This window comes from Acipenser ruthenus, chromosome 19 (assembly GCF_902713425.1).
Source record: "Acipenser ruthenus chromosome 19, fAciRut3.2 maternal haplotype, whole genome shotgun sequence".
NCBI classification, from domain to species: Eukaryota; Metazoa; Chordata; class Actinopteri; order Acipenseriformes; family Acipenseridae; genus Acipenser; species Acipenser ruthenus.
Genome location: NC_081207.1, coordinates 1399951 through 1418897, shown reverse-complemented (window position 1 = coordinate 1418897; position 18947 = coordinate 1399951). Strand labels below are relative to the sequence as shown.

Sequence of the window (18947 nt, the reverse complement as noted above, 5' to 3'; positions counted from 1 at the left end):
GTGTGTGTGTGTGTGTGTGTGTGTGTGTGTGTGTGTGTGTGTGTGTGTGTGTGTGTGTCTGTGTGTGTGTGTGTGTGTGTGTGTGTGTGTGTGTGTGTGTGTGTGTGTGTCTTCTTTTGCAGTTTAAATTTACAATGCTGAAATCTGTTGCCCAGCTTGTAAATGACAGTTTGGACTAAACACTTGGCTGTGTAAATTGATCCATGCATTTCATTTGGATGGCTCTTCTCTTGGTTCCTAACTGTTGGGGATGTCCGGAAGTCTTGGAAATTGGAAATCTCGTGAAGCCTGTGTTTTGTCTGAATGGGATTTGTAATTCACACACACACACACACACACACACACAGGGGTATCTGTCATCTGCACAAAGGGATGTGTGTGAGGGAACCACCACTGTCGGCACAACCTAACACTGTTTAAACACCAGTGCTTATAACAGTTCTCATTGCTAAACTGTAGCAGCCTAGCCACTCCAAAACGCAACTGCCCAGTGTCCACCAGCAGCAGCAACTGGACCCCGTGTTGGTCTTTAAGGGGTTAAATCACAGAGAAATACAGACAAAGTATACATGACCTCCGCCTCCCTGGGGCCAGCTCTCCCCTGTGGTTCATCTTCTCTCTGATAAATACCTCGCCCCCTGCTTCATCTTCTCTCTGATAAATACCTCGCCCCCTGCTTCATCTTCTCTCTGATAAATACCTCGCCCCCTGCTTCATCTTCTCTCTGATAAATACCTCGCCCCCTGCTTCATCTTCTCTCTGATAAATACCTCGCCCCCTGCTTCATCTTCTCTCTGATAAATACCTCGCCCCCTGCTTCATCTTCTCTCTGATAAATACCTCGCCCCCTGCTTCATCTTCTCTCTGATAAATACCTCGCCCCCTGCTTCTCTCTATTTATAGGTCTTCAGTAAAATAAAAGAAAACAAAAGGAATTTAAAATCTTGAGATTATTCCATCTTCTCAGGAAAGGGGTTTAATCTCCTCCTCTAGCAACCCCCCCCCCCCCCTCCCCTGCTGTAATGGGGTTCATTTCAGAGAATTGCGACCGCTTCACACAGAGTATGAGAAGCCTGGCTAGGGGTGAGCAGAAGCGTCTGATTGTGCACTCCCTTTTAAGGTGTTATTTTGGCCCTTAACAATTTTTTTAAAAATTATTTTTAACATATTGTACTGGTGCATGTTTTTTTTTTAATTAATTGGCCCCTTTATAAATTATTTTTCCAGTGGTGCTTTTTTCGACAGAATGCCCCCTCCCGCCCCTCCACACTGTGGTCCCCAGGATCCTCACTGTGCTCCGCGGGCTCATTGTAATTTCTTTGTCCCAGGATAGAACACCTCACCCTGAACGTGCTGCTGCAGCTGCTGGTGGGCGTTCCCTTGGAGATGGTGCACGGGGCCCTGCGGATCGGCTTCCTTTACATCTCCGGAGTGCTGGCAGGTAGGCCCTGACTAGGGGGACCAGACCTCCAGAGCTCACAACCAGGACCCTGCACTCCAAGCTGCTTTTATTTATTTATTTTGGCAGAACCCCTATTACCCAAATTAGACCATCTACCTCACAACCAATCAAATAGCCCAAAACAGGCAAGATAATCGATACTAGCTGTGAGATTGGTTAGAGTAAAACAATGACACACAGTCTTAAACATGAATCTGCTGTATATTTCCCAAAGCCACTGGCAATCTGTTCCAACTCTCTTGGGAATGGTATGAGAACACCTTCCCTTTTTTGTAGGTGGGGCAGCCAAGCCTTTATTTTCACTGGATCTCAGTGAATTTCCACACTCAGCAGTTCCATGCGCACACTCGACACTCACAGTTACCACTCTGCTGTCACCTAAGCAGAGGAACAGCCTCTGATCTGTTGTTTATGATCCCGAATGGCTGTGTTTCGGGCTCTAGTGTGATATCGCACCTTAGCCTCTCTCATGCCTAGACCAAATGTCTTTTATACAGCTTGTTTTTCGTTGTTTAGCCCCAACGCTGACAAATCATTAGGTTGCAGCGATCATCCGTGAACAGTGTGCATGCTCAGTACAAGCAGAAATGGATGGCAATTACTGTAGAATCCAGGACTGGGGCTGTAATCGATTTCAAAGGCTGGAGTGTATGACTAACCCAATAGGCAGGGTCACTGTCACTCTCTGCCTGCTTGGTTAGTCATGTAACAGATGCACAGGAAGGACAGATGGCCCTGAATCACCAGGCCAATTGAAATAGTTATTTTAAATTATAATAAACAGCATTCACTAGGGCGTCAGTGCACCACAATCCTGAAACCCAATGGAAGAAACTCCTGATTCAATAGAGGCCGTCTTGGGGGGGGGGGGGGGGGTGATAATCATAATAAAATACATTTCCAACAACAGTCTTTTTAAACGCAATTGGTATTGACCGAGAGCTATGGGGAGTTTTGTAAGAAAGGTCTGCCCAGCTGATATTCTCTACTGCAGGGGACTCAGCGCCCCTCTCGTGTGTATAAAGCTGCTCAGTGCAGTATCAGTGTTCTCTACTGCAGGGGACTCGGCGCCCCTCTCGTGTGTTTAAAGCTGCTCAGTGCAGTATCAGTGTTCTCTACTGCAGGGGACTCAGCGCCCCTGTCGTGTGTATAAAGCTGCTCAGTGCAGTATCAGTGTTCTCTACTGCAGGGGACTCGGCACCCCTCTTGTGTGTTTATAAAGCTGCTCAGTGCAGTATCAGTGTTCTCTACTGCAGGGGACTCAGCGCCTCTCTCGTGTGTATAAAGCTGCTCAGTGCAGTATCAGTGTTCTCTACTGCAGGGGACTCAGCGCCCCTCTCGTGTGTATAAAGCTGCTCAGTGCAGTATCAGTGTTCTCTACTGCAGGGGACTCAGCGCCCCTCTCGTGTGTTTAAAGCTGCTCAGTGCAGTATCAGTGTTCTCTACTGCAGGGGACTCAGCGCCCCTCTCGTGTGTTTAAAGCTGCTCAGTGCAGTATCAGTGTTCTCTACTGCAGGGGACTCAGCGCCCCTCTCGTGTGTTTAAAGCTGCTCAGTGCAGTATCAGTGTTCTCTACTGCAGGGGACTCAGCGCCCCTCTCGTGTGTTTAAAGCTGCTCACTGAAGTACAACATTGAGGCAATTTGACAGCCAGCCGTGCCGCTGAACTTACAAAATAAATGACGGTATAAAACTGAAAAATAAGCAATAAATCAAGCGCCTGTAATGAAGCAGTCAGGCTGCAAGGGGTCAGGGCTGAGATTCGCTTCGTCCTTCACCACACACCCCTCCGCCTGCCTACCCAACACCACCTCTGTTTTAATTACATATTGATCCACTGTCATGCCCATTTATTTATATATATATATATATATATATATATATATATATATATATATATATATATATATATGCAGTGAATTCAAGCATGCAGTGAATTCCTTTAAGATTTGGATACAGGATAGAGTGAAAGCCTTATCGGGGAAAGAGATTGGGAGAGATTGATTGGAGAGCCGTTGCCTAGCACTGTTTCTCTCTGTACATTTACATCTTTACACCACAGTCCTGTTCATACCGAAGTCAGTTCTCTGTTTAGCTGGGAATGTAGGTAATATGAGCCATTTACTATTCCCAGTACCACCTTCTTGTTTTTGTTGCACATGAGTTATCAAACACGTTGGCATGTCAGTAAAACAGTAGATAGGGTGTGTTAAGATGCTCATTCCAGGATTCAAAGGGAATAGTCACAGGTCTTTACTTGTCGTTCACAGCCAGTTTCAGCATTAGAGGACCTACAGCATTGCCTGGATATCAGAGATCAACTTCCCATTAGTCTCAGGAACCTTACAATCATAAAACCCCGTCTTGCAAACAATTGCTGTTTTGCACAGAAGCGTCTAGACGACTGCAGGCAGAATCATCTCGTCGCTGTGAATTGATGTGGTTTTTAAGGATTATGATAATATTTTTCAGTTCGGTTCTCAAGCCGGTGTGTTACAAGCAAGCCCCTACATACAGTAACTGTCATTATTCCTAGTAGAGTCAGCAGTGAAGCAGCATTGAGTTGTACTTCATCATCGACATATCACTTTACTGTAATACAATGCAAAAAAACTCCTTTCAGTTGTCATGCAGAGTGTTCATATTCCTTGTTCTAGAACCTAGTGTTGTATTTCCCTTTTGGACTTTGGCATGTTTTGTTCCCATGTGTATACTGTATATTCGGCATGCTTTATTGTAGTGAACTGCAGGCATTCCAGGAATTAGGAACTGGCAACACATATAAATGTTTTTGACCTGAATAAATGTTTTTATTCCCCCATGGGATTAATACAGCAGTACATTTCTTCTACCTCTGTTTGCTAACACAGAATCCCATGCCGAGTATTTTATGTGTTTTTTTTTTTTTATTACAGTGTGTTAGCTGTACTACAAATTGCTACGCAGTAATATGGTTATGATGTCTTCTTAGGGACCATTCGCCGAATGTGTGTGTGTGTGTGTGTGTGTGTGTGTGTGTGTGTGTGTGTGTGTGTGTGTGTGTATGTCTGTGTGTGTGTGTGTGTGTGTGTGTGTGTGTGTGTGTGTGAGTGTATCAGTGTGTGTGTGTGTGTGTGTGTGTGTGTGTGTGTGTGTGTGAGTGTATCAGTGTGTGTGTGTGTGTGTGTATCAGTGTGTGTGTGTGTGTGTGTGTGTGTGTCTGTGTGTGTGTGTGTGTGTGTGTGTGTGTGAGTGTGTGTGTGTGTGTGTGTGTGTGTCTGTGTGTGTGTGTCTGTGTGTGTGTGTCTGTGTGTGTCAGTGTGTGTGTGTGTGTGTGTGTGTGTGTGTGTGTGTGTGTGTGTGTGTGTGTGTATGCAACTGGCTGATTTATTTGGTCCATCTCTCTCCCCTCCCTCTCTCTCTCTCTTTGTAGTTTCCCCCTGCTCTCTCTCTCGTTTTACCCTCTTTCTCCCTCTCTCCTCTTCTCTATCTCTCTGCAGTTTCCCCCTCTCCCCCCTCTCTATCTCTCTACAGGCCCCCTCTCCCCTCCCCCTCTCTCTCTCTCTTTGTAGTTTCCCCTGCTCTCTCTCTCTCTCTCTCTCTCTCTCTCTCTCTCTCTCTCTCTCTTGTTTCCCCCTCTTTCTCCCTCCCTCTCTCCTCTTCTCTATCTCTCTGCAGTTTCCCCCTCTCTCTCTCTGCAGGCCCCCTCTCTCCCTCTCTCCTGCGCTTGTGAGTGGCAGTGCTGATGCTGGTGTGTTTGCTCAGCAGTCTGTGCCTCGCTCGTGTCTCACAGCGCTGTGCTCGTTCCTGCAGGTTCCCTGGCCGTGTCGGTGGCTGACATGACGGCCCCGGTGGTGGGATCATCGGGAGGGGTCTACGCTCTCGTCTCCGCCCACCTCGCCAACATCGTCATGGTGAGAGTCCAGTGATCCGGAAATTGAAGTTTATCCCCTCCTTATAGCTTTACCTAAGAGTCCAGCAAACCAATAGTTCTTAAACACCTCCGCTATGCTGGTTGATTGCTGGCAGCATTCCAGCCCCTAGCTGTCCTCCATACTTAGCGTTGCTCCTACAGCGTTTGTAATGTAAGCCACTTTCACACCCACCTGGCCTCAATTTAATCAAACCTTATGGCGCTGCCATAACTCTATTTCAAATGGCCATATAAATGCAATTTCCACACATTTGCAGTACAACTGAGAAAAAAGAAAATGCTTTGAAGTGAGATTGCTTTATTGCTCCTGACACTCCCTGTCTGTAGTAAGAAGCCACACACACACCTAATTGTCTGTCTCTGGCAAAATCCACTAGGATTGGAGTGTAGCTTCTTTAAAAACATGAGTGCAGGTGTTTGTCAGCCTCACGAGACATTATTATTATTATTATTATTATTATTATTATTATTATTATTATTATTATTATTATTATTATTATTATTATTATTATTGTTCCTGCTGTTTTAAGTGCTGTCGTTCGCACTCCAGTGCTGTTCAGCAGAGACAGGTCATTTTGGTTCCTGTTCTATAAATGGTTTCCTTTTAAATAAACAAGCTGATCCCTAGAAGAAAGGCTTTGATCCCCAGCTGCGTCGCTTGCTGTCACTTCCTTTGTAGTTTTAACCTTGAAGAAGGTTTGTTTCCACTATAATGGGCTGTTCCTGGCAAAGCCTGGTCTCTAGTTTCCGTTCTCATTAAACATTTAAGCTTTGTCTTTCCTCCCAGGGCTTAATGGATCCTCAGATAAGACAGAGCGCCCGATCCCTACAGGAAAGCGTGCATTTAGTAAAAAAAAAAAGTGGCGGCCAAACACTTTGAAACACGTTTCATACAACGCAGACCAGCGCCCCCGTCCTGGCTCCTATTTCTGTATAACAACGAGGGTCCTGAAGTAATCGTGTCTCTGCAAACTATGAATGACGTTCCTAATTTGCCTGAAGTGTGGGCCCAGTTTTCTTATCCATGCGTGAGGACAGGCTTCTCTCCGATCACCCTCTCTGATTACATCACTGTAGAAAACGGTTTTCTAGCCCCTCATGAACTCTTCCCTCTGAAGCTGTTTCACTGGGCTTCAGCTGCATTGAAATGCAAACACAAACCAACAAAACATCTCCATGCTGCATTCACGCTACATGATTGATCGCAGGCATAGCATTGTGTGGCTCTGCCGTTTACTGCATGTAGATTTACGAACTGTAATTAGGATGACAGCTCTAATGAAAGTGTATATACAACTGTTAAAAGAGAAAATACAATGCCGTAATGTGCATTTCTTTTCTGTTGTCAGAACTGGTCAGGAATGAAGTGCCAATTTAAACTGCTTCGCATGGGGGCTGCATTGCTTTGCAGTAAGTATTTTCTTGGGATCTGAATGGTACGTAGGGGTATTGTCGGATACACTCTGTGGATGAAATGCAAATGTAATTACATATTATTACAAAAAAATGGTTGTAATCAATTCCATTTTTTATTGATATCGAGAACCTTATTCCCACGCTAATCATGTCCTAGCCACGCTGAAATCTTTTAATTAAATTCCAAAAGACTAATGGTCACGCAAATTCAGAACGCTTCCACTACACTGGTTTAACTTGCTTGCAGAGTGCTAATGAAAGAAAAAAAAAAATGTGACTGTCTCGCTGTGAATGTCCTCCAAGTGAAACAGGTAAGTGGGCCAGTTCTCTGCTTCAGGGCATCTGCACCGGTAACCGGGAACTGCTGCTGTATTTATACTTGTCTCACACTAAATAAAGCACTGATGCAATTTTCAGATGGTTAGCTTTCCCAAAATATTTTTTTTAAAGTAGTACAAAGGGGATCTTGTCTTTGAGAAATCTGTGAAAATGTAAAGCTATAGCCATGGAAAAATGAACACAAAGTCACTCTTTGAAGGTTGAACTCAACTGACATCAGTTCAGGATCACGTTCAATATAAAAGAAGACACAGTACTGTTTTCAAAGCTTTTTAAGTGTAATATGCATGTGCAAAAATTTAAAATTGCACAATTCTGGAAGGTTGTTTTTTTACTAGCTGTGAATCGCTATGGAGTCCATCCAATTGACATCAGCGGTGACGGATCTAAACACCACCATGGTTTAGATCATCAAAATAGTGATAACCAAGCAGTGTGCAGAACGTCAGTGTATTACCGTGTAAGCACCAGGATTGATTATTACACACCAGGATTAATAAAGCTAGTTAAAGAGACAGCCGCCCCCCACGATCAGTGATAACAAGCTTCTTCCTATCTGTGTGCAGTGAGTGCGGAGTTCGGGAGAGCGGTGTGGCTGCGTTTCTACCCCTCGGTCTACCCGCCCTGCCCCAACCCCAGCTTCGTGGCCCACCTGGGCGGGGTGGCGGTGGGGGTCACGCTGGGGGTGGTGGTCCTCAGGAACTACGAGCAGAGGCTCCAGGAGCAGTCGCTCTGGTGGATCTTCATCTTAGTCTACATCGTCTTCGTTCTGTTTGCCGTCTTCTGGAACATCTTCGCCTACAGCCTGCTGGAGCTCCGGCTGCCTCCCCTTCCCTGAAGACCCAGGCTGCCGTCGGAGATGCCAGGTCAAACACCAGCGCTGGCACGCACTCGTGTGGGCAAAGTGTGGCATGGCCAAGCCTGCCTGGACCTGCTTGGGGAAGGGCCGTGACTTTAATGTGGGTACGTTTTCTAACACGGAAGGTGTCTTTGCATAAACTAAACAGAACAAAGATGTGCCCGTGAGCATCGTGACTTTTGTGTACAGTTTGTACAGCCTGTTTACATGTTAAACATTACTGGATTCCAAAGTAATGCCAAAAAAAATAAATCACTGAACAGATCCATGCAGAAGTAGGTTGTTCAAATATCCGCCACGCTCTACCGTCGTGCTGAGGGGGAGGCTTTGGCGCCTCCTTTTGGAGGGTGGGGGGGACTACAGATGAATTAAATTTGTATATATACGGTATCATGGAAAGAAAACTTCCTGAACTCTGTTTAATACAGTATAATGTGCTGTCCTCTAATAACAGGAATGCATTGTGCAATTCTGCAAATCAAAGAAATGCTCATCTCAGACCCAGCCCTTAGTTGCTTACCGTATCTCAGTGTGCAGAATTGGTCTCATCAGTCCTTATGCGCAGTGGCCAAGGGATGAAACTGTAAGATGCATGATAGTGAAAAGTGCTGTATGTTTTTCAAACTACAAGAGTGGTATCTGTCTTAATTATTTCTTTTGATGAGCTTCCTATAAACTCCAGAGTCTGTCAGTCTTATTGTCACATGGTAACCTGCGTCAGAACTACAGTTAGAAAGACAGGAAACATTTCGTTCTGCTCAGTCACCGTTGTAGTTTATCACAGCACCACAGCCCCTTGATGGAGTGACAGCCTTATTAGGTACAGTGGGGTGCACATTATTCCTTATATAATGATATCATTTTGTATGAAGTGCAGTTTCGACCTCTAAACTATTGTAAGTGATTTGCCAAAAATGTAAGCCAGTGTTCTATCTGTGTACGGAATGCGTCTAGGAATGTATTGTAATGCAATGAAGTGTATTGTAGACCGTAGGCGATATGAAATCAGAATTGTGTTGAATGCCTCTCTCTCTGATCAGCCCTTCTATCAGTTTCCCATAGTAAATGTGCATGATCCTCTTGATGCTTTTCCATACACACTGAATTGCATTTAATGCTGATTTTAATGATTAATAATTGCTTTTTGTAGCTTTGCCATACTCCTGTGTGATCTGCTGTGCTCACCTGTGCTGTACCGTGCATTTAGGCTTCCACTGTGGTATAGCACAGTAAACTGTTATAAGGGGGGCCCTTGTGAATTGAATACGAGATGCAGTTGTCTTAACCTTAGAAGAATGTAATTGAAGGAGTTTGTCCTTTTTTTATCGCTTGCACCTCTTGTTTGGGCGTGGGAGGGGTTGTTATTTAAGTGACGTTTGTATTCAGTAAATAATGCTGTTTTATAAAGAGTGCAGTTTTGTTTTTGCTGTTTTTGAAATTTTCCCGCAAAACATAAACGTACTCCTAACTGAATCATTCTCCTATTTAAATGGTTTGCCATTTAAAAGATACAGTTACCTTCGAAACCTCTGTCTGTTCTGCAAGTGAAATAATATACTAATCCCTACCAAATCTTAAAGCACATGAAATACCTATTAAAGTACATCAGGTACACTTAATCAAATATACAACAGTACAGTACTGTGCTGGAAAATAAGCTCAGTAATAGTCAGGCGAGCTTTCTGAAGCGGTATGATTTTTATTACTGCAGGTAATGGTTACGTTTCATTTTCAGTCCTGCGCAGTGCTGCTGCACCTGTTAATGGATGTACCGCATTCAGGAAAAGACGACAGCAGCAGGCACAGCATTAGTGTGTCACATGTGTCCTCTTTTTAATGGCAATCCGAGACTTCATCCTTGGTGTGCATGGTGAAGCTTCACAGTAATCAGGCCTGGCTACTGGGAGCTGATCTCACAGTCTGGTGTAAAGAGAGCTCAGAAATGATTGATTTAAACTGTCTTTGTGTGGCGATTGATAACATTTCTTCTATAATCTTATTCTTACTGAATTTCTAACTGTGCGGTTGAAATGAGCACTCGATGGAGGGTTGTGTTATCTGATGGGGGGGGAGAGGGCATGATTCAGAAAGATAGATACCTGATAGCCTTATTGTGTCCAATATTTTTTTTTTTTTTTTTTTTTTAAATAACCGTTTGTATGGGCATCAGAATTAGATTATAATGCATCTTCCTTAGAAATGTTAACTTATTGTAATGTCTGTCTTGTATCATCATTGTACATGTATTCAAAACTATTTTGTACAGTCTTAAAATATTTAAAAAAAAAAAAAAAAGAAACCCACATCAATAATTATAATATTATTTGGAACTGTCTGTCCAGAAAAAAGGGCTATGGCACATCACCAAACACCGGTCCAGGTTTGATATATGTGTTTTTTTTTAATATAATGTATATTTTGTAGATTTGATATGTAAATATTGGTTTCAATTAAACCTTTTTTTAAAACAAAATCCGTTCATTTATTGATTTATTTGAGGCTTTTTTTGATAATGTGTTGAATATATGTATGAATATATGTGGGTAAATTGAAACTCGGCCACAGAGATACTCAGTAATAGTTTATATTATATAGCTAATATGAATGGGCTATTAGCATTCAGAGTCACTGCTAAAAGCAAGCCGTTGGCTTTGCTGCACTCTGCAAGGAGCTGACTTTGATCTAATCTCCTGCGTTCCTGGTCTGCTGATACAGCGTGCCTCAGTGGTCAAGATTTCTTATATGCTAGCTTTCAATAACAAATCAAAACTAGCCTGGAAAAAAAAATAAAAAATTGGAATTCAACACAAGCAAACTTGGGTTTATCCACATTCCATTTGATAAGTTTTATCGTTAACTAGAAACTGTTAACAGAAAGCTATACTCATTAAGCACGTGAAATAATGACTTTGTACCTGTAAAAAGTATTGAAAAACATTAAAATCTGTGCATTGGAAATAAGTTTGGTTCCAAAATAATATGCAGCCATTTGGCTCCAAAATGCATGAGGTTTGCTGAAAATGCCGGGTATTGTGTAACTTGCATGAACAAAACATTCAGGACGAATGCAGTTTCAGAGGTGGTTGGAGAATCTAGAAGGAGATTGCAGAGCTCATAGAAAATATATGTGGGTTTGCTGCGATTTATTTTCATTTTTTTATTATTATTCCTCCTCAAACACTGAGTTTGTAAAAACAAGATGGATTCGTCTGCCCTCTGACATGACTGATAGATTTAGGTGCCGTGGTTCACAGAAGTCATTAATCATAATCCTCAAACACAGGAAGGGCCCAGCTGAATTCACTTTATCTGGGGGAACGGGAAACCTTTGTGAGAAAATGTGGAGCAATGCATTTATGGTTTGATTCAATAAACAGACCACAAAGATGTGTCAAAACAGAATTCTTAAAATGAACAAAAAAAACCCACACAATTTGTCACAGTGAACAGTTACTGCATGACATTTTTAATCTTTAATGTTGGCATTTTTTAATACGGAGGACATGGGATGAATGACAGTGTAACGCACTCAATATTATATACACAATACAGTATATCACACTTTCTATTTCTCATGGGTCTTTATTTTATTAATACAGTCGCAGCATCTATTTCCAGTTCAACTAGAGAGCTCATCTGGATCTTATACCCAACAAAAACAGCTATTTGTATTTGTAATGAATGCAAGCAATGATCTGCTGTGCAAGCCTTGTGTGCCCTTCAGGAGCTCTTAGCATCATGTCACTTCTCTGTAACGGCTCCTTTGTCTCTCTTTTCAGGGTGCCGAAATGGCCCTTCAGTGTTAATAAATACAAGGCTAGTAAATATGAAACACAGAGTTAGGCTTGTAAAGAGGTGGGCGGGTGAGCGGGGGCTGCAGTGGAGTCTTCTGGAATGTAAAATCTGAAAAGCATCTGACATCTGAGTTTTTTTTTTTTTGTTTTTTTTTTTGTTTTTTTACATTTAAGTCACAAATCTAGATTCATGAAATCCATCTGCGGTGCAGGTTCCTGCATCCTTCCCGACAGCTTGTAGTGTTTATTAAAAGATGGCACAGCATTGCAAGGAGCAGGAATCCTAGGTTCTGCGGGGGTTAGACACTTGAGTCTCCCCTTTGCAAAGAGGGTCCTGCTCAGTTACTGGAGGCTAGTGGAGCCCTCTTCATACATGAACTCCTCCAGCACCTGCACTATCCTATGCGCTTCCGGCATCTCGGCGTGCTCCACCTTCACGTTCTGCAGGAGCACGTCTCCGTTCCCGCAGTGCTTCAGAAACACGTAGCACCTGAACAAGGCGTAGTGGTTCATCTCGGCCTGCTGGATGAGCCGCTTCAGGCTGTTCAGGTCTTGGATTGCCTGGAAGCACAGCAGGAGTTGGGTTCAGAACGAGCGTGTCCGCATTTTACCCTCCCGTGCATCAGCTGATTGCTATTTTCATTCATATTTATGTTGCTTTCTCTTCTATCAGTGAACCCCACTGAGCGCAATGGATTCCAGTGGCCACAGGTCTCGGATAAGCAACAGCATTTTGACTCCCTCTAGTGGCACAACCCTTTTTTTTTTTTGGAAAGTAGCCCTGTTCTGGGAAATTTCCAAAAACAAGGCTAATGACACCATAAAGGGGCCAACGATTTCAAATTCCAACTTTAAAAGATTGTCTCCAATTTAAAATATGATCATATCTTTTACATATATAGAGAACACAAACGGCCTGGAAAACCTGTTGCTAACATGCAATAAACTAAGAGTTTCTCTCTGGTCCTTAAGAAATATTGACAAACAAAAATGAGCAGTATTTGAAAGACTCAACATAAATATTGCCATCTTATCAAATTGACAAGTGCAATCCCTTTCAGAACTTAATAAAAGCCTTTCACTTTTGGTCACTGTTAGTCGGTTTTATCTAATTGTTACAATAGTACCTTTAGCTTAAAGTTTTCAAGAATCTGTCTCAGAAGGAATGGATTGCCCCCGTCTGCCCCGTTCAGAAAGGCCTGGACCCAGCTTTCACAAAACCGGTTACTGCCTGTGAGGGAAAGGAGCTCAGTAAGACACTGGCATTTTAAAAACACTTCAAATCTTTTTTTTTTAAATTCAGTAGTAAACAGTTATTTTTTGTATTTTCTCCCAATTTAAATATCCAATTATTTTTAGGCTCAGCTCACCGCTACCACCCCCGCGCTGACGAAGACGAAGCGTGCCGTCAGCCGACCGCTTCTTTCCCACTGCAGACTCACCATGCAGCCACCTCATTGCTACAGCGTCGGAGGACAAGCGCCCGGCCAGACTACAGGGGTCGCTGGTGCACGGTGAGCTGAGGACACCCTGGCCAACCTAAGCCCCGCCCCCCCCGGCGGCGCTCGGCCAATTGTGCGCCGCCCCCTGGGAGCTCCTGTCCACGGTCGGCAGTGGAATAGCCTGGACTGGAACCGGCGACGTCCAGGCTAGAGGGCGCATCCTGCACTCCATGTGGAGCATAAAGCATGATGCCTGCACAAGCTCTGCAAAGCAACCCAGGAAACAGCAAGCTGTACATGCATATGCACATTGCAGAACACATTACACTGCATGAGATATATTATAGGATATGAGTTACCATGTGTTATTATATTACAATGATGGTTATTCCAAAGGGATGGTAAATCTCTAATGGCGTGCGTCACCTGCGTTCAGGAACTGTGGCTGCTGCTGGCTGCAGTCTATAGTCACATCTTTCTGGGGCTCCTCTGATAATGCATTACACAGAGTGGCTGCCGTTGTGTCTTCATGAATCAGACCCTGGAAACTGGCTGCGTTTAGAAACCTGGCAACAGACAGTTAACCCTTTAATCCGAGGACATCTCGTAAACCCCGACATTTCTGTTCTTGCGGACTCAAAAAGTTTAGATTTTTACCTGTCGATATCCTTTTTGACTTTGTCTTCTCCTCCTACGACTTCCACGGGACTGTGACTCAAAGCCTTGAACATAAAAGTTATTTTTCTGTGTGTTAGTTTGGTATTCTTAAAAAAAAAAAAAAAATAGTGATGTGCAGGTTTCCTGAAAGGTGAAGTATATAATGTGTTATTATTTTATTGTTGTGTTATACAAAGAAGTTAATTGTTTCATCACTATACATTAAATATGACAAAACCTAATTAAACAGTATGTACGTTTCCAGGATGTGGAATCAAGACCAGTGGTAGCAGGCGTTGCATTTTACAGGCTGCATCTTTATACACAGTGAAACAGACCCACTAAGTGGACACAATACACATTGCACAGACAGGTCATTAGCTTGCTGGGCTAGCAAAGCACAGATTAGGAAATGAAAAGTTGCAACTACACAACAACGAGGGTAATAAAGAAAAGAAACATAGATTTAACTGCTAGATTAGGCATGCATTTGAATACTCACAGCATGCAACAGAAAGGAAACCTTGTCCTGGGTCAGCTGTACCACTCTTTGTATGTGCATTACACACTCCTCATACCAGCTGCTCAAGTAAGGCCTGATGTGGGTCTCTAAGTCGCTCAGCTGCTAGACAGAAATGGAAGAGGAATTACAAGGGAGCTACAAATTGCTACACGGCACAGCCACTAGAATATTGATTGCAACAGTAATTTAGAAAAACAACAAAGCAACAGGAAGGTACGGTCCTGCATCAGAGCTGTCCAACCTTTTTGGCTAAGACAGCTATATTGATTACTTAGGGTTTCTTATAGAGCAATTAAAATATATGCAAATATCGCCAATGGGGGAAAAAAAAAGGAAAACAAAAATGCTGGCTAAAAAATAGCAACTGCACAGTGTTAGTGGTTTTCTGCACGTTAAACATTTTGCAGGTTTAAAACACATCAATATGCTGCATTTTGCAGGTTTAAAACACATCAATATGCTGCATTTTGCAGGTTTAAAACACATCATCAGTATGCTGCATTTTGCAGGTTTAAAACACATCATCAATATGCTGCATTTTGCAGGTTTAAAACACATCATCAGTATGCTGCATTTTGCAGGTTTAAAACACATCATCAATATGCTGCATTTTGCAGGTTTAAAACACATCATCAATATGCTGCATTTTGCAGGTTTAAAACACATCATCAATATGCTGCATTTTGCAGGTTTAAAACACATCATCAGTATGCTGCATTTTGCAGGTTTAAAACACATCATCAATATGCTGCATTTTGCAGGTTTAAAACACATCATCAATATGCTGCATTTTGCAGGTTTAAAACACATCATCAGTATGCTGCATTTTGCAGGTTTAAACCACATCATCAATATGCTGCATTTTGCAGGTTTAAACCACATCATCAATATGCTGCATTTTGACTGCACTTGCTTCTCATGCTATAGATTGTCCTTGCAGTCTTTTTCATACAGTATACAGGCCTGCACTATATTAAATATAACTGGTATAAGAATACAAAGAATGTACATCACCTGTGGACTCAGAGAGCTTTGCAATCCCTGCACGTATGTGTCCAGCTCCAGCCTGAAAGTACTTTCTGTATTAAGGAAAGCTTCACTATGATTCAACAATTTGCATGCAAGGTCTACATGTTACAAAGTGTCTCCCCCATGATGCAAACATAGGTAATGAAAATGAATGTGAACACATGAAAAATGTTGCAGGAAATTATACATAAAACAACCTAAATAAATCAACACATTGTACGTTTCATTTTCGATTGTCTGTATATAATGCTGGAAATAACTGACCCTTAATATCCTGGATACCTCTGCAGGTATGACACAAACCCGGGAGAGGGGAATCAGAAATTCCACAAGCAAAGAGTATGGTCGGAATTACAAGCTTTCAGGGATGGAATAAGACCCCCATTGCATAGCAGTTTGATCCATTCCTGGTTTCACTGAGGTTAATAAGATATACCTGAGCTTGCTACCTATATACTGGGGCTAATCAAACCTACAATGGGTGAAACTGCTATGCAATAGGAGTCTGATTTCCATCCTTGGAATCGTAACTCAGATAATACCATTGCTACTTATTTGCTTAGAATAAGACATTATTTAGTTGATCTAAATACTGCCACGGTTAAATGTTAAAATAGGCACTACTCTTAAAGACTAAAGAGACAAACACACACGTGTTATTTTATCCATTCTTTTAATTATTTAAATAATGGCTGTATTTAGATCAATTGAATAGACCCTAGTGTATAACAGCAAGCTGGCACAGCACTGTGTTTAAACACTGTTGTTGAAAAGATATTGTTCAAGGCCCTTCTCCGAGCCCCCTAGGAAACAGATGACAAAATCAGTGCTGATCCCACCTGCTGCTCCGGCCTGGTCCTGTAACTTGTCTTGCTGCACCAGGCAGCAATAGCAACCAAGAGATTGTTCCGGAACACTAAAAAAAGAACGTTGAAAACACAAAAGAATTATTGGAGAGGTCTAGCAGCATTCTGATGTTTTTTTTTTTTTTTTTAAGACTATTTAACCCAGATTCTCCCTTGGATGCACTCTTCTTGCTAGTCCTAAAATTAAACAAAAACTTTTAAGTGGTGCCAAGGTAGAGCAGCACTGGTTACAGATGTCTGTGTTTGTCTCTTTATTTGGCAGTTTTACAAACATCTTTCTCCAAACTATACCCGATTACACCAGACCACTTGGAATGTAGCCTCAATGTTTGGTTCTGACAGTGCACTGCTTACCTCAGTGACACAGTCGCTATGTTCCCCATGCCTTCTAGAAGCGCCCCTTTGCTCAGACGCCTGGAAATGTAACTCAGCAGCTCTGATTCAGCCTCCGCTGGCAGGTTGGTGTCACCCAGGGAAAGACTGCAGGCAGCAAACGTACAGTTTAAAATAGTTAGGCCATACGTGTCTTTGTAAAATGGATAGAATAGAGGGGTAATCTCATTAGCTAACAAGTGTTCCAGCCTGTGCAGAAATGTCACCATGCCAGCACGGCTCAGAACTCTCAGAACCACTCTGCCTGATTCCAGCTTACAAAACCCAAAACGGGATGCCCCATTACCCCGTATCTCAGGCCTGTCACATTTCTGGAACACCATCCAGGACAGTTTAAACAGCTCAGAAAAATGACCCGGGGATGGAAAACATAAACTCCTATTGCATAGCAGTTTCACCCATTCCAGGTTTTGCTAGGAGCTTGATTACCACAGTGTGTAAAGGTAGCAAGCTCAGGTGTGTCTTAATTAAACTCGTAGTGAATGGATCAAGCTGCTATGCAATGGGAGTCTTCGTTCCATCCCTGGACCCACCAGTATATGTATAGTTTACCTAAACTCATCCCCAGGTGTGGATGCAGGTTTCCTGTGGCTCCCTGCCTCACTGTCATCTGCTCCCTGTAGTCTAAATGAACGCAACACGGTTACATGCCTTAATACAATCCAAATAATCGAAATGCATTAACATACAACACTTCTATACATGTGCTCGTTAAAATAATCGAAATGCATTAACATACAACACTTCTATACATGTGCTCGTTAAAATAATCGAAATGCATTAACATACAACACTTCTATACATGTGCTCGTTAAAATAATCGAAATGCATTAACATACAACACTTCTATACATGTGCTCGTTAAAATTCAAAAGCACAACTAACGTGATGAAACATTTTGACAAATGACATACTCATATGAAGTTGTAACTACAGAACAATAATAATAATAATAATAATAATAATAATAATAATAATAATAATAAATAGCTACTGTACACCATATGTCAGTGAGTGTCCGAAAAATAAATAATGTCGCGCTGCAGTGCAGTTTCACTGAATTTATTTTGCACTGTGCTGTTCTGTAATGTTTATTTTCACGTTTACCTGGAGCTCTGGTATAAATACAGACAATAGTACCAGTTGCTTAATTGCTGCGGTGTTGTCACCGGGTCGGTTAGACACCCCTCCGTCTCCAGCTCCGCGTCCTTCTCGTCTCCGTCTACAGAGTCCTGGAAGGAAGACTGAGAAGTGAACATAGCTACATATATATGTATATTTGTCTTGCATCAATCGGTGTATTAAACACGTAAGAGTGACAGCTGTTGCTTCAGAATAAACAATGAGCTGCAAGTGCGTCTCTTTTTGGTTTCCGGGTTCGTCAGGGTTCCCCGGCAGAGGGGCGTTGTTGTTCAAAAGCGAAGAGCTTCCTTATACCGCAGTTTTCAAAACTGTCCACATTTCAAAATTATGCATAGTGCGTATACATTATATATGACCGCATTGCTTTATAACTTTTAATTTTTTTTTTTTTTTTACTAAAACAAAATGTAAAATGTTTCTGCTTAGATATCTCTTTTTGTAATACAGAACAAAATATGGGGTTGCTGTATGAAAGTGATAAAAGCTGAGAATTTGGCAGGTCAGTTCTTTAATTACATTTGTATTTTTGCCACGTAAAAACAGAAACATGCCGCCGTACTGCGCAGTATCCGTTGTGCAAGATTGCGCAGCGCTCTGTTTACTTAAGAGGAACCCACCTTAGACTTTATGAAAGGATGGCTGCTGGATCCACTGATGTGACTCATTGCTACCAACTACAGGTCATAAAACAGAACACAAATATTGATTTTACTTCTAAATTGAGCTGTATCTCCCTGTATCCTTTATGTACTTCATTATTATGTTCTGTGAAATATGCTCTGTAATAGGTGTTAAAAAGTCTACATATACAGTACTTGTCAAATCTCCCTGTCTCAGTTTCCAGGAATCCAAATAAAACGCACATTCCTTTATAAAAACAACTCGTTATACAGATGCCTGATTCCCCCTACTATATATCCTGTCTTGCTTTAGATACTCCTGATTCAATTGCCTTAATACAAGCCATAGAGTCTGAGAATATTAGGACTCTGTCAGGTCTGACGTCATTTATCCATTCCATAGCTAATAGTATGGCAATCATTTCTGCAGTTTACACCAATCAGGACTTTGCTAATCTATATTCCAACAAAACGAGCCCCGCCCATCCTCAT

The 18947-nt window shown here is 42.2% G+C and overlaps 2 protein-coding genes across 11 annotated transcripts in view; one reads left to right on the top strand and one right to left on the bottom strand.

The window, feature by feature from the left end:
• LOC117424561 (rhomboid-related protein 3-like) overlaps positions 1-10287 on the top strand; it is a 34303-nt gene extending 24016 nt beyond the window's left edge. For both annotated transcript variants that reach the window (XM_034041001.3, XM_058992293.1), the window contains 4 exons: positions 1329-1441; positions 5254-5354; positions 6724-6784; positions 7696-10287. In XM_034041001.3, the coding sequence (XP_033896892.3) occupies positions 1329-1441; positions 5254-5354; positions 6724-6784; positions 7696-7967 (547 nt within the window). In that variant the 3' untranslated portion in view covers positions 7968-10287. The remainder of the gene's footprint in view (positions 1-1328; positions 1442-5253; positions 5355-6723; positions 6785-7695) is intronic.
• A 1146-nt stretch (positions 10288-11433) lies between these two features.
• On the bottom strand, positions 11434-18812 carry LOC117424317 (protein Njmu-R1-like). 9 transcript variants are annotated; one of them, XM_058992285.1, is made up of 11 exons: positions 18453-18811; positions 17800-17924; positions 17245-17316; positions 16654-16779; positions 16212-16349; positions 15419-15476; positions 14384-14506; positions 13882-13946; positions 13651-13790; positions 12910-13013; positions 11434-12343 (listed from the first exon to the last, which is right to left on the bottom strand). In XM_058992285.1, exons 1-11 carry the CDS (start codon positions 18498-18500, stop codon positions 12125-12127), a joined length of 1218 nt encoding a protein of 405 aa, XP_058848268.1. In that variant the 5' UTR covers positions 18501-18811; the 3' UTR covers positions 11434-12124. The 9 variants fall into 9 exon arrangements, with proteins under 9 accessions (XP_058848268.1, XP_033896435.3, XP_058848275.1 ...); XM_034040544.3 differs by having other exon boundaries at positions 14384-14503; positions 18453-18810; XM_058992292.1 differs by lacking the exon at positions 16654-16779 and having other exon boundaries at positions 18453-18812.
• Positions 18813-18947: the final 135 nt, after the last annotated feature.